Below are 14,135 nucleotides of genomic sequence, written 5' to 3' on the forward strand. Positions count from 1 at the left end.
CGCAGGAATAAGTGAAAATAAGCATCATTCAACGGAAGCCCTTCACAAACTTTTCATACGTCCAGCCCACTTTTCTGTATATTCTTCTCGTTGTCGGTGCGACCATGACGACCAGATACAATGGCAGTGTAGCAACGATGGTGGTTCAGTCTCGCAACCACGACTCTCCATTAGACATCAGTGTTGATAATGACTATCCTTTTCAAATCCATGGCTCCCTGCACGATCCAGAAGTGATTCAAACCGGAACATCTACGGAGCGTCCCAGGAGAGGAGCACAGTCTGCACAACCTCAATCATCCAAAACAATTGATGTCTTCAAAATGAAAACTGCATTCGCAAAGCCACCTTCATTCCGGTCATTTCGCCCCACATGTATACATACGAAATTTTTGAACCAAATCAAATGCGAGAGCGGTGGAAGCGGATTGGAAGCGGACGATATAATCCAAGAGCCTCTTGCTCCCCGGCACGCTGCTCTACAAGAAGGACTCTTCTTTCCGTCACCTGTATCGGTTGTCGAAGAAGATGTTTCTAGCAACGATTTTTTTGGTTGAAAAAGCTGGCTGATTCATTGCGTCGTTGCGGATCCATTGGGAGGAATGTCAACGAATTGCAATGCGGGGTACTGTCCGTAAGGCGCCTTTCTTTCGGCCACTTAGTGTGTTGACTTGATTATAACGAAAACCTACTAGCTACGCGAGATCCTGCTGTAATTTATATCTAAATATTTTGTAACTCGGTGGTGGCACCAGGTCTGGTTTGCTGTCGGGATGCTTCTGCCGTTCGCTGGCCTGGCTGCCCCAGCTTTTCAATTCATTCCGCGACGGAAATTTTTAGCAAGTAACAGGCTCGCCAAACACTTCTTGAATTTACTCATTGTCAGTCTTCGCCACCACTTCTGGCTCTACTATTTCTTTTGAACCCGATCCATGCTTCGCTTTCGCTCCGTTGACAACGCACACCAAGATATCGTTCAAACGCGGAAGCATCGACCGACTATCATCCAAGAGGCCCGCCGCGACGAGGCAATTGTCGTAAACTTGTTCGGCTAGTACACGTGCCAGTGTTGGTTCCTTGGTAATAAGGTCGTGAATACCAACAATCACCGGGTGTTTTGGATTGATTTCCACGTGTTGCTTGGGAAGTGGCACAGAATCACGACTGCCTTCGCTGGTATCCACCAGTCGCATCATCCTCCGCATGGCGCCGGACTCGCTGTCCGTGACAATGGCTGGAGATGACGACAAACGCGCTGTCACCGTACAGGAAGAAATTTTTTTGCTCCCAAGCTCGGTTTTGAACCAATTGCAGAACTCGACTTGCTCTGTCGCCGACAATTCTTTATCCGCCGTGAAGATTTCTTCTCCCTCGTCCGCCTTGTCAGCGTCGGCATCCATCAAATCTTTCAAATCGATATCACTTTTTTCGACGGAAACGAGCTTGCGACCTTCGTAAAGTTCCAAATTGGCCATGACAAAATCGTCAATCGTGGAAAACAAAAAGAGAACCTCGACTCCGGCCTTTTCGAAAGTTTCTAGGTAGGGACTGTTTATTGCAGCTTCACGCGAGGGGGCCATTAAATAGTAGATCTCTTTTTGTTCGGGACGCATTCGTCCAACGTATTCGTCGAACGACACCATATCAGCGTCGGTACTACGAGACGTTTCGAAAAACAGCAGTTTAGCGAGGTGTTCTTGGAATTCGTATTCTTGACAAATCCCCTCTTTCAGAAAGAAAGAGTATTCTCGGTAGAATTCGTCGAGAAACTTGGGGCGATCTTTCTTTGCCATTTTGGTCAAATGGGCAATGAATTTGCGCGTCAAGGTTTTGCGTAGCTTGGCAATCAGCGCAGAATCTTGGGGCTTTTCACGCGAAATAGCCAAAGGCAGGTCTTCCGAGTCGACAATACCCTTGATAAAGCGTAGCCACTCGGGAAGTATATCCTTCGATTTGGATTCAATCAGTACCTTGCGACTGTAGAGCGAAACACCGGGCTCCATTCGTTCCATACCGAACTTTTCGGAATGAAACGAGGGAATAAAGAAGAGCGCTTTCACATCCAAGGGCGCATCCGCCCGAAAGTGATAAACATCAAGAGGCTCATCAATGGCGTTAGCAATATACTTGTAGAAGGCCGAATACGCTTCCTCTTCCACTTCCTTGGGTTCTTTGGTCCAAATCGCCTCGAGTGTATTGACACGATTGCCGTTCAAGTAAATGGGAAAGTTGACAAAGTTGGAATAGCGCTTGAGAATTCCCTCAATGCGTGACTCGTCCACGAAATCCCAGTGCTTTTCTTTCAAATGTATCACGACCGAGGAACCTCGTTGCTGCCGTACATCTTCCGGCAGGTCGGTAATGGAGTAGGCGCCTTGTCCTTCAGAAGTCCAAACACGGCTTGGTTCGTCGTCGTGCTGTGCGGAGCGTGAACGCACTTCTACTTTTTCGCCAACCATGAAGGAACTGTAAAAGCCGACACCAAACTTTCCAATGATTCCGCGTGCCGGGTCGGGGATGGAGCCCGATGCCTGACGTTCTAGCTCCTTGACAAACTGCTTGGATCCGGAGCGGGCAATCGTTCCCAGATTCTGAATCATATCGTCCCGAGTCATACCAATACCCGTATCCGTAATGGAAATTGTACTGGTGACTTCGTCGAGTTCGATGCGGATCTCCAAGGCCAAGTCCGGGTCTACGATCATCGCGTTGGTGGCCTGCAGGTGCCGCAGCTTTTCCAAAGAATCACTGGCGTTAGACACCAGTTCGCGCAGAAAGACCTCCTTGTCCGTGTACAGCGAATTAGTCACGATATCCAGAAGCTGGCGAGTCTCGGCCTGAAACTCTAGCATTTCCGGCTGTTTCTCGGGTTCCGATGCTTGGACTCGAACGTCGGGAGCGGGAGGCTTGTCTTTGACGTCGGCAGTGGAAGTGGCAGCGGGACGTTCGGTACTTTGGCTAATACCTTCTGCCATCGCTTGAGTGGATGTACGAAACCCACGGTGTGGGCTGTTTCTTGGCAACATACACGCCCCGATTTGTGTGCTCCGTAGCGCCGATCGGCGCGATGCGGGTCGGGATGCACGCAAAGCGGCCAGCAGTCGTGACGAAAGTGGCGTCGTCATGGTAAGAGTCGACGGGTGTAGGAAGACGGGTGCTGGGAGAGTGGCGGTGTGTTAAATCAATAGATAATGATAGGATTCGTTACGATACGATACGGACCCTACGTTGCGTTTCGATACCGACTCGACAGAGGGATGATCTCGGTCACAGTCAATCGAGAGGAAAAATAGATTGGAGGATTGACTGTGAGCCAACGGTGTGAGGGTGAACAATGGTTCCACGTCATCACAAATCAAAAGTTCGAATTATTCTCCAATGGTAGATTTTGAATTGCAACGACTCGATCGAACTGGTCAACAGGTCAGCAGTCAGTCAGTCAGTCAGTCAGTGTGGTGTTCGGGTTGTACTATAAGAGGTGCTCTCACTGTCACAGTCAGTCAGTCGATACGTAGGTATATCGTCCGGCAAGGTTATTCCGGAATTCGAACCAAAGCCTTTTTCTTTCATTGTCGGTAGTCTCCCCATCATCCGTCCTCAGCATTACTGCTAGTACCACTGCGTTCCGCTTGTAATTCCGTCTCAGTAGGACTGACTACCACTAGACCGCTGGAATGGAGTCTTCGGGGGAGCAATCGTGTCGGGACAACGCGTGTTTCGCGAGTCTGCACTTACCACACATGCCATCGTCGTTGGATGCCCAGCACGGAACAGTCCTTCCCACCATTCAAGCCTTCGTCGTCGCCGATATCGACCTGCCTTTGGCGTCCGCCTTTTCCCAGTACGTACTGATGCAGCGCAATTCACTCTTTGATTCTTCACGGATTGGTTGGTGTATCGTCGGTGGACCCTCTTGTCGGGATTCCGATTTGCGTCCCTACCAATCCGGTCGAGTCGCTCGTGCAGCTGCCACCACCATCGATGCTGTCGAATTCGAATCCACCCCACAATCGAAATTGTCTTCTTGACGTCAACAACGCGCGGCGCATCATTCCACCTTCCAGCGCACGCGCGAAGAATCCGCCGCCTTGGAGGGACTCGGCACCGCGGCCCTGTCGCAACTCGAAAGCATCGTTTGTCGGGTCGTTTACTGTCCCCAAATGACGGACCCGCTGCGGAAACTCGCACCGAATGCGGCCACTGCCGCACCCAATTGCCTCACGCCAAACTCACGGAATGTGCATCAACAGTGGTTACCACTGGTACCGGGCTTGGGCTGTGCCGGATTGACGTACTTGGATTCTTGTTCCGCCATGGGCGATCCCTCCCACGCCAACTTGTACGAGTCGCCACATCGGCCCGAAACCAAACGACAATCCGGCACCGGGGTTATCTCGCAAACCCGATGTTACGGAAGACGAAGCGGAGGGCATTGACTTGGAGTCGGATGAGAATGAGCGAGACGCCACCATGAGACGATGGACGTAGGAATTTGTCCAAGTCCAAAAACAGTACGTCAGCTTATAAGGCACCGTTGCGTCTGTGTCTAGTTCGGCACTCTCGGATACAGATGTGTTCTCATGCTGTCCTTTCTCCTTTGAACCCGTACCAGATACGGAGGATACGATACTGCGCTGCACCATCTCCTGAAACTTCCTGGTCCACCCCAGCATCCCGTCCCCTTTGCGACTCGACACGCCCAACCGATTCTGGTCAGGCACTACGCCAATTTGGCAATTGCAGAATCCTCCACCGATCAGGAAAGGGGAAGTCGGATGGACCCGTGGCCACCGGGACACGAAGCCTTTCTCTGCTCGGACATCGTCCGCCAACTAGCCGCTTTGGAAATTTCCAGTGGCTCGGCGGCACACCACGCGGCCGAGCTCCGCAGTGGGAATACTCCATTGTCCGTACCCGTCTTGTTGCCCGGGTCACTCCGTGCCCGGGGTGACTTTTCGCTATTGTCGCTGAGTTTGGTGGAAGATGCGAGTGCTCCGAAAAAATACCGGTGGACCGTGTCCGACACGCAATTTTTCAACATTCACAAGCCACTGTTTCCAGCTCCAGCTGCGCGGTAGCATACATCTAGGAGGAGCCATAGAGCAAATCTACTGCAGTGTCGTATTTTGGGGGTTGGGAACAATGATAACATGCATGCTTACTATTCGTTCCGATCTACTGTAAACTCTGTCGAGTGGCAATGGTGTGGCCGCATCGTGTCTCTACTAGAAGCGCCCACCGGTCTAACCACCAAAACCCTAGAGAATGAAACCGCGTCAATGAGAGAAACAAAAGCCCAATCCGTGTGAATGAACAAGTGTCCGTACAGGATCACCCGACACGGCATTTTTTCGTCTAACATCCGCACGCTGCCGAATCGGTGTTGGCACCCTTGGTTTCGTCCAAGTTCACCGTGGCTGGCGTCGCCGACGATGTTCCTCCGGATGGACCACCCAGGCCTGCAATGCCTCCTCGGGACTTTTGCGAGGTGAGAGCCCGATCGTGCACAATCCCAATCAATCTTTCGAAGGAAGTGAGAACGTTTTCTCCGGATTTAGCCGACGTTTCCAACATTTCCATACCGTATTCCTGACAGAATTGTTGCGCCTTTTCCTGTGATACTTCTCGCGATGCTTCCAAATCGCTCTTATTGCCAACGAGGAGTTTGGCTAGATCATCGGTAGAGGCGTGATCCTGCAACTGCGCCATCCAGCGTTCCGCAAGCGATTCGAAGGACTTGGCGTTGGTGATATCGTACACGAGGATCACCCCTTTGGCTTTACGAAAGTAGGTAGGCAGGAGAACCCGCGCGAAGCGTTCTTGCCCCGCGGTGTCCCAGATTTGGGCCTTGACTTTTCCGTGCGGCGTGTCCAGCATTTGCGTATCGAACTCAATCCCCATGGTTGCCGAAATGTCGTGATTGAGCGGTCGATCCGGATTCGTTAGACGCGCGACGAGCGACGTCTTTCCTACGCCCGAATCGCCCAGCATGACAATCTTGTACAGCGGCGGTTTGCCGGCTCCTCCCGTGGCTCGGTTCGACATGCTCTCGTTGTGTGTAAAGAAAGGTGTAGCTGACTACCGGCAGGCACTGCACTCACGGAAGTAGACGGGGACTTGACTTAGTACGCTAATCCTTCTTTTCGTGCGTTCGCTAGTCAATTCGCAGATTGCAGATAGTCAATGAGTAAGCAAGCAAAGCGAATGAGTGAGTGAAAGGGCAAACGTCCTTGACTGTACTTTGGAGGAAGAAACCCGTAATCGTATCGTTTTCGTTTCGTTTGTTGGGTTGCTCTCGTTGGGTACGGTTTCTTTTTCTGTTCACTGTCCGTGTCCGCTAAAGCTAACTAACAGCAACTGTGGGCAAAACGCTAGACGACGCACGACAAGACTGGCAAACGCAAGGCAAGCCAACACACGCACAACGACGAAACCGGACTTTTTACCCGGCGAGGCTTGTGCGCGTGTTCGCTTGGATCCGTGTTCTAGCTCTATTAAAACCACGTGCAATGCCGGCCGGCGCATCGGGACTGCAGAACGGACGGAGCAATGCTAGAAAGCAAACGTCAAAATCCGTTACTCCAGCGTTGGAAACAGAGAACCCGGGATTCTTTTGGGAAAAACGGCCCTAATTTGGGTAGGTTAGGGTCACTACCCGTGACCAGACTTCTTTTTTGGTCGGTCGTTCTGCTTACAGTTCGATATTCGACTCATTTCGCGGAGAAAGAAAAATGAGCATGGACCAGACGAAAATGTACGATTCGTAAAGGAGCGAGAGCAGTACTACCGGAAAACATGGCCGATGAAAACGTTGAGCCACAACAGGTACATGTTGATCAAGAGACGGCTAGAAACTCGCTTCGTAGCATATGTGAGATTTCCATATCCCGAGCCATCGAGCTGTTGGAAGCGGCGAGCGGATCCGTAGAACGAGCCGTCGAGATACACTTTGCCGCATTGACAGGAGTCGCAAACGTGACAACACCCAAACAAGACTCCGAAAATGAAGCTGAATCTGCTGAAAAGGAACCGTTTAGCTTTCAATCGTCGCGTTACGTGACGTCCAAGCCCACAGGTCCTCCTTCTCTGGAAAAGGGGTCGCCTGCCAAACGGTCACGTCCTAGGATGGAATCCTTCTTTTCTCCACGGTTGAAAAAAAAGGCAATTCCTCAAGGCGACAATCACGACAAAGTGTCATCCCATGTAGTCGAAGACCAGGCCCAGTCTGACTATTGTCATGGACCCAAGTCTCACCCACAGTTGTTGTCCGCGGAAAATTGTGCACTCCAACCCCTTGATTCGGATATCCTAAACACGAAAGCGTCAACAATGACTTCCTCAGCTGCATCGCTAAAATCGGAGTTCATCGCGGATGAAGCTCCGTTATCGTATGCCATGCTAGCGCAAATGTTTGCGGAACTGACCGCTACAACAAAGAGAATCGCCAAGCTTGAGGCTCTACGATGCACGTTTTGGAAAGTAATCACAGCGCTGGGTGGAATCGACTCGACACGTCCACGCCACGAAGATGCTCGAGTTTTGACATGCGCTCTGGACTTGATTCTTGGGAAATTGTCGCTTCCGGAAAAAGAAGGCAACAGTCGAAACGCCGTGACACTGCAGGTCAGTGGTGCGGCTGTGTCAACAGCAGTGCAAACCGTTACCGGCGTCTCGCGGAATCTTTTGCGCCAATCGTACCGCGACTTGGGGGATCTCGGGGATGTTGCGGCAAAGTATTTCCTGTCACGATCGTCGGCGCAGCAGTTTTTTGTCGCGCAAACCGAGAGCTCGAAGTCGCCCAGTAGTCCTGAGTTGAGCCTCGTTCGCGTACATGAGCTGTTGTACGAGATCGCCACCGTCTCACCCGGGACCGGTAGCCAGAAAAATCGCCAACAATTACTAGTCAAGCTTTTGAGGGCTTCCAAGGATAAAGTTGAGCTTTGCTTTTTGGTCCGCACTTTATTGGGCAACATGCGGTTGGGCGCCACAATAAAGACTGTTCTACAGGGGTTGTCAACAGCTGTACGCGAGTTTGAGCTAGACAATTCAGCCAAAGCGAGTTTTTTGTTAGACAGGAAAGAACAGGCGAGGATAGGGGACATGGTGCAAGAAACGTACCACATTTGCCCACGTCTCGACGAAATCGCCCGCGCTTTGTTGGAAGGCGGCGTAGAATATGCACAGAAAACATGCTCACTGTCAATCGGATTTCCTGTCCAACCGATGTTGGCCAATCCAGCGCATTCTTTGGAGCAAGTACGGAAATTCATGTCCGACGAGAAGAACAAAACGGACCTGTGCGCCTTAGCTGAATGGAAATACGACGGTGTACGGTGTCAAGCTCATTGGGATGGATCCACCGTCAGACTGTTCAGTCGCCATTTGCTGGACAACTCGGAGCAATTTCCCGACGTAGCAGAATACTTGCTGCAAGCACGTAGTGATTCGGTGCACTCCTTTATTCTTGATTCCGAAATAGTTGGTGTTTACATGGACGCAACGAAAGGAAAATTTCGAATGCTTCCTTTTCAAGATCTGTCTACTCGGCGAGGAAGTCAAAGCGTTGAAAGAGATAGAGTTCAAGTTCGCATCTACGCCTTTGATTTGTTGTACCTCAATGGAGAATCACTTTTAAAGGTTCCTTTTTGGAAGCGAAGAAAGCTTTTACAAGAGGTATTCAAAGAGACACTTGGATTCGCTCACGCGCAATCGGTTGGACTTGCCACTTTCGATGACGAACTCTTGAGAGCTACTCTGGAACAAGCGGTCACGGATGGTGCTGAAGGCCTCATGATTAAACTCACAGGTGAAGGCTATCACGCACCGAACGCTGACGTATCCTGTCGCACCTTTGGCTACGAATCGGGGACACGCAGTCAGCTCTGGCTGAAGTTGAAGAGAGACTATGTTGTGGGCTATGCCGATACAATCGATGTCGTACCGATAGGAGCTTGGTACGGGAACGGTCGGAAAGCACAGAAGGGATTCCTAAGTCCAATACTCTTTGCCGTGTACGATGAAGACGAAGGAGCCTTCCGCTCCATCTCCCGGTGTATGAGCTTTACAGACGCCATGTATCAAGGTAAGGACTTGCTGCCAAGAAATGAGATGCCTGAACGTTTGTACTTGTCTACTCATTTGCTTTGACCCAGTAGCCATTAAAAATTTTTATTTCCATGGTAAGCCATATCCAGAAAAAGTAGGTTCTGGAGATCCAAAAGTTGATGCAGCGACTGTCGTGCAAGAATCAAATGCAAGCCACGTGGTTGCCTCTGACGATGAATCCTTGGAGGACATGGAAGACCAGACTGCTGAGGTAGCTGATGGACTCTTGGAAGGACGTGTCAACTGCTACACCACTACTCCACCGTCAACTTATATCATTACAAATGAGACGCCTAGTATTTGGTTCAAACCGATGGAAGTTTTTGAAGTTTCTTTTGCGGACCTTTCACTTAGTCAGGCCCATACAGCAGGGGCAGGTCTTCTAGATGACCCTCAAGGACGAGGGGTCGCAATGGTACGTTCTGGATTGTTTTTGTTGCAATTTGAAAGGATCGGAACAGCCTCATATATCACATGTCCTTGCAGAGATTCCCTCGTTTTAAACGCCGTCGGCCAGATAAATCAGTTGAACAAGCCACAACAACTGTTCAAATTGCACAGCTTTTTGGCCAGCAGTCAAAAATGAAGAGGTAGTGTATGTATTTAACATGCTATCCGCACACAATGATAATAATGATCAAGTAAAAATCTCCTTAGGTACTGCAGAGTAGCATATTGCGCCGTTTCTGTTACACCCAATCCCGAGGGTTCATACATGCGTCTAGGAACTCAGCTTCTGGTGATCCCTCTTCCGGATGGTGATCGTATTCCCATCGGGCCGTCTCCGGTAAGCTCATGAGAATGCTTTCCGTACGACCGTTGGTCTTGAGTCCAAATATTGTTCCGCGATCGTAGACGAGGTTGAATTCGGCATAGCGTCCACGTCGTAGTTGCTGCCAGCGTTTTTCTTCCTCCGTAAATGAGTCGTTCTTGTGCTTTTCGATGATGGGACCATAGGCAGCGACAACGTGGTTGACGGCATCTTTGCAGAATTCAAAGATCTCGTTTGGATCGCGATCGTTCAAATCATCAAAGAAAATCCCACCCAGTCCCCGGCGCTCCCCGCGATGCTTGATCAAAAAGTACTCATCGGCCCACTTCTTAAACTTTGGGTAGTATTCGGGGTCGTGTCGATCGCAAACATCTTTGTATACACCATGGAAATGCTTTATGTCTTCCTCCACGAGGTAGGAAGGAGTTATATCTGTGCCACCTCCAAACCACCAATTTCCTCCAGCAGTTTGGAAGAGACGGTAATTGAAATGCATCGTCGGGCAGTGGGGGTTGCGTGGGTGCATTACACAAGACAAACCACAGGCTGAGAATGGAACCGCATCTTGTCCACGATTGACTCCTCGTTCGGTCGCCGCGCGCAAGGCTTCTTGTGGCATAGTACCGTGGACGACCGAAAGGTTGACGCCTGCTTTTTCCCAAACGTTGCCATTACCGAGTACACGCGACATACCACCACCACCGGTGTCGCGCACCCATGCGTCCTCCTGGAACTTTGCCCCACCGTCGATGTCTTCAATAGCTTTGCAAATAGAGAGCTGTGCTTCGCGAAGCATCCGTTCCATTTTGATCAAGAGTTCCTTGTCACCACCTTCGAAATCCGGGTCCACCATACTGGCGAGTCCAACGTTGTCCTATAGCCGCACGAAAGCAATGAATTCATGAGTTCAGGATTCCGACCAATCCGCATTATCTCCAGCTTTGGCACTTTAGTGTGTGACGAGTACGTACTATAGTTTTCTCGGAGTCGACCGAGTTGAAGACCATGGAAAGAAAGGAGGTCCGAGAAAGTGCCGATGGACCCGTGAAGGCATGAGTGCCTACAAGATAGTCACCCAACACGGCTAGCGAGATGGAAATGCAAAATTTCATGGTGTTGGCACGGTTGCAAAGTAGTGCACGTTTCCTGATTTCCAGGAATGGAGGATGGAAGTATGAGACCAGGTTGTGGAACCCATTTTAGGCATGCCTGCGATGGATGTGGGTACGTAGCGCGACACAACGCGAATTCTTGAACGTAAATCCAATCCCCGGACGCGAAACATCCGTAATCCGAACCGAAAAGTTCCCAAAATGTGAGGATCGATCTTCAGCCTCACGGTAGGCTGGGGGAGGACTTCAAGTTGCCGGCCTGCGGAGCCAAAGCATTTTCATTGGTCTGGATTGTTGACTATGCTCATCCGGGTATTTTTCTCCGATCCTCGGCTCATCCCCGGATTACGGGCAGACCTAAAATACGACTCCTTTCTGTTGTCGTCTGGCGAATCACGAAGCTTGACATCTACTGGAAAAGGATTCGCACTCCTGATCTGTCGTGTTCTGCTATTGACTGCCTTCGACCAAGTATGCTTCCAAACGTTTTGGCTAAAGAATGTGAGGAAAATGGAAGACGGCGCGTCAATCTCGAAAGCTGCCAGTATTTTGCGTTCGGGCCCATCTGGTCCACTTGTGTCGGTGGCTCCAACAAATTACTTCCATTGCCAGCAAGAACTAGCTGACATCAATAGACGTTGGCAGTCGTTCCGAAAAAAACCTCCCTGTCCCTGAACACCAACGTAATCTCCACACTGATCATCATGTCGTTGCTCACTCGCGCTGTTACATTTGCTCGTCCAAGTCTTGCAAACGCCGCGTTTCGTGGTTCCGTCGCCTCGAACAAGGCTGTCGGTTCGTCTCCCCTAGCTGGTTTGTCCAGGAAATCCTACATGACATACTCGATGCTTCCAGAAGAGCATCGTATGATCTACGAAATGTGCCGCAATTTTGCGAACGAAAAGCTGGCACCGCATGCCGGAGAGTGGGATGAAAAACACATGTTTCCGAAAGACGCCGTAACTCAGTTGGTACGTCGTCCTGGAGATGGAACCTTTCTCGGGGGCCTCGGCTGACGCAAGTCAGCGATAGATGTGTTTCCAACAGTCAATGGAGAAACAACGGTTCTCCACGTAGCTTTTGATGTTCTCACCAGCTACTTTTCCTGCCGATTGTTTCTCAAACCACAGGCGGAACTGGGTCTCATGGGAATTAACACTCCGGAAGAGTTCCAGGGATCAGGACTGGACGCCATGTCCTACGCCATTGCGATGGAAGAAATCTCTCGTGGATGTGCTTCGGTTGGAGTCATTATGAGTGCACACAATTCCCTCTACCTGTACCCAGTTCAGACGTTTGGTACAGACGCGCAGAAAGAAGAATGGGCGGCACCCTACGCAGTGTGCGACGATGGCTCGGGCGGCAAACTAAACATTGGCTGCTTCGGTCTTTCGGAACCAGGAAATGGTAGTGACGCTGGTGCTGCCGCTACGACGGCGACACTCGATGGGGATGAATGGGTTGTGAACGGAACCAAAGCTTGGATTACGAATGCGCACGAATCTGGAGCTGCTATAGTTTTTGCAACGACCGATAAGTCACTCAAGTAAGGAGACAAACCTTGTCGTGCGATGCCGATAAAGGTGCTTGCCGTGACCCTTTTATTGACTCACCTATTGCATTGTCACTGTTTTTTATTCTATTCTTCTGCCAGACACAAAGGAATCTCTGCTTTTATTGTTCCAATGGACGCTCCCGGTTTCTCGTTGGGGGCCAAGGAAGACAAACTCGGCATTCGGGCCTCGTCGACGTCAAACCTGATTATGGACAATGTCCGTATTCCCAAAGATAATTTGCTCGGAGAGCCCGGAATGGGCTTCAAAATTGCCATGCAGACATTGGATGGTGGTCGCATTGGAGTGGCCGGACAGGCGTTGGGTATCGCGTCGGCATCGATCGATTGTGCCGTGAAGTATGCCTTGGAGCGTCACGCCTTTGGCAAACCGATTTCTGAGCTGCAGTCCATACAAAACAAAATTAGCGCCATGACGGTGGCTCGGGACTCGGCTCGGCTGTTAACGTGGAGGGCTGCTCAGCTCAAAGACAACGGGGAACGCTTCACGAGAGAAGCCGCCATGGCCAAGCTTGCGGCATCGGAAGCGGCGACCATGTGCAGTCACCAAGCGATACAGATTTTGGGCGGAGCGGGCTACGTTCGAGACTTTCCAGCGGAACGGCATTATCGTGATGCCCGAATCACCGAAATTTACGAAGGTACGAGTGAAATCCAACATTTGGTGATTGCCAATGATGTTTTGAAGGAGTACAAGAATTCCAATTGAATATAAAAGGAATCGACAAGTAAGTGATACCGAAGCCATTGCTCGTTTCTAAGCACGTAGCGATAGGACAAAGGCCTAGATATTGAGTTTGGCTGAGCTAGTGGTCAACCATTTAGCAGTAGCTATCGATAACAGTATTCTCCTGCGGAAACAACCCAAAAGCTTGACTTCGATTTTTCCGGTTTACGAAATCACAGCATGGTCCTTCCAATAGTTGACGGCTTCCGCGTAGGCCTTTCGATCCAACGGTACTCCGCTACCGCCCTCGGCCTTCCCCAGAGAATTGCGCATGGCGGTAATCGGATTCATGGGTAGCTCATCCGGTACATCTTGCGCCTTGATGGAGACAATATTCCACGGTGCCGATGCTGGATTTGGATCCCGACCTTGGGAAGCATTTTCTTTGTTTATTTGTTCCCGTGAATAGAGAATCAAGTCGAGGTATTTCGCTACAGGCAAATCGTCCCCAACAAGGTTTTGTGGGAAGAATCGAGCCAAGACGGGCAGCTCCTTATCGTTGCGGGCTTCGTACTTGGTACGAATCAGGTGTTCGTTCTCTTCTGTGATGGGCAACACGTTTACCCGAGCGTTGGTAAAATCATTGACCAAGAATACGTGTTTGCAAAAGGGTGCGTAGCCGTCCTTCAAGTCGGCCGATTGGAACCTCTCGTTGACAATGCGTTCAAAGTCGGCAACCGACAGACTAAAGACCGTCCCACCGTACTTTTTGCTATCGGCGTGTTCATCGAACTGACGGAAACAAAAGGGATCAACAACTAAGGCTTTTTTGGAAGACGACATGGAAAGGGAGAATTTGGAAGTAAGGCCACGGCAGGATTTCGTTGAAACGAAGGCTCGTGGAGT

The 14,135-nt window shown here is 50.4% G+C and overlaps 8 protein-coding genes across 8 annotated transcripts; 4 read left to right on the forward strand and 4 right to left on the reverse strand.

Annotated features, from left to right (window-relative positions):
• The first annotated feature begins 84 nt into the window (after positions 1–84).
• On the forward strand, positions 85–714 carry PHATR_44214 (predicted protein). Its single transcript, XM_002186196.1, has one exon. The coding sequence runs from the start codon at positions 105–107 to the stop codon at positions 555–557; it is 453 nt and encodes a 150-aa protein (XP_002186232.1). The 5' UTR covers positions 85–104; the 3' UTR covers positions 558–714.
• Positions 707–3,282, reverse strand: PHATR_18793 (predicted protein). The gene has a single exon (XM_002186472.1). The coding sequence runs from the start codon at positions 3,123–3,125 to the stop codon at positions 873–875; it is 2,253 nt and encodes a 750-aa protein (XP_002186508.1). The 5' UTR covers positions 3,126–3,282; the 3' UTR covers positions 707–872.
• Positions 3,283–4,775: 1,493 nt separating this feature from the next.
• Positions 4,776–5,078, forward strand: PHATR_33598 (predicted protein; the record flags this gene model as incomplete). The annotated part of the gene is made up of 1 exon (XM_002186197.1): positions 4,776–5,078. The coding sequence occupies one exon, from the start codon at positions 4,776–4,778 to the stop codon at positions 5,076–5,078; it is 303 nt and encodes a 100-aa protein (XP_002186233.1).
• A 277-nt stretch (positions 5,079–5,355) lies between these two features.
• Positions 5,356–6,304, reverse strand: RabX2 (predicted protein; the record flags this gene model as incomplete). The annotated part of the gene is made up of 1 exon (XM_002186473.1): positions 5,356–6,304. The coding sequence occupies exon 1, from the start codon at positions 6,043–6,045 to the stop codon at positions 5,356–5,358; it is 690 nt and encodes a 229-aa protein (XP_002186509.1). The 5' UTR covers positions 6,046–6,304.
• A 2,054-nt stretch (positions 6,305–8,358) lies between these two features.
• Positions 8,359–9,699, forward strand: PHATR_10585 (predicted protein; the record flags this gene model as incomplete). The annotated part of the gene is made up of 3 exons (XM_002186198.1): positions 8,359–9,082; positions 9,339–9,520; positions 9,592–9,699. Coding segments are annotated over 3 exons (1,014 nt in total), but the record flags the coding sequence as incomplete, so codon positions are not given.
• A 95-nt stretch (positions 9,700–9,794) lies between these two features.
• Positions 9,795–10,673, reverse strand: HemF_2 (coproporphyrinogen oxidase. coproporphyrinogen III oxidase. coproporphyrinogenase; the record flags this gene model as incomplete). The annotated part of the gene is made up of 1 exon (XM_002186474.1): positions 9,795–10,673. One exon carries the CDS (start codon positions 10,671–10,673, stop codon positions 9,795–9,797), a length of 879 nt encoding a protein of 292 aa, XP_002186510.1.
• Positions 10,674–11,560: 887 nt separating this feature from the next.
• Positions 11,561–13,428, forward strand: ACD1 (short chain acyl-coenzyme A dehydrogenase). The gene is made up of 3 exons (XM_002186199.1): positions 11,561–11,960; positions 12,120–12,535; positions 12,644–13,428. Exons 1-3 carry the CDS (start codon positions 11,694–11,696, stop codon positions 13,269–13,271), a joined length of 1,311 nt encoding a protein of 436 aa, XP_002186235.1. The 5' UTR covers positions 11,561–11,693; the 3' UTR covers positions 13,272–13,428.
• Positions 13,429–13,454: 26 nt separating this feature from the next.
• Positions 13,455–14,094, reverse strand: PHATR_18808 (predicted protein; the record flags this gene model as incomplete). The annotated part of the gene is made up of 1 exon (XM_002186475.1): positions 13,455–14,094. Exon 1 carries the CDS (start codon positions 14,070–14,072, stop codon positions 13,455–13,457), a length of 618 nt encoding a protein of 205 aa, XP_002186511.1. The 5' UTR covers positions 14,073–14,094.
• Between the last annotated feature and the right edge of the window lie 41 nt (positions 14,095–14,135).

This window comes from Phaeodactylum tricornutum, chromosome 3, assembly GCF_000150955.2.
Source record: "Phaeodactylum tricornutum CCAP 1055/1 chromosome 3, complete sequence".
Classification (NCBI taxonomy): Eukaryota; Bacillariophyta; class Bacillariophyceae; order Surirellales; family Neidiaceae; genus Phaeodactylum; species Phaeodactylum tricornutum.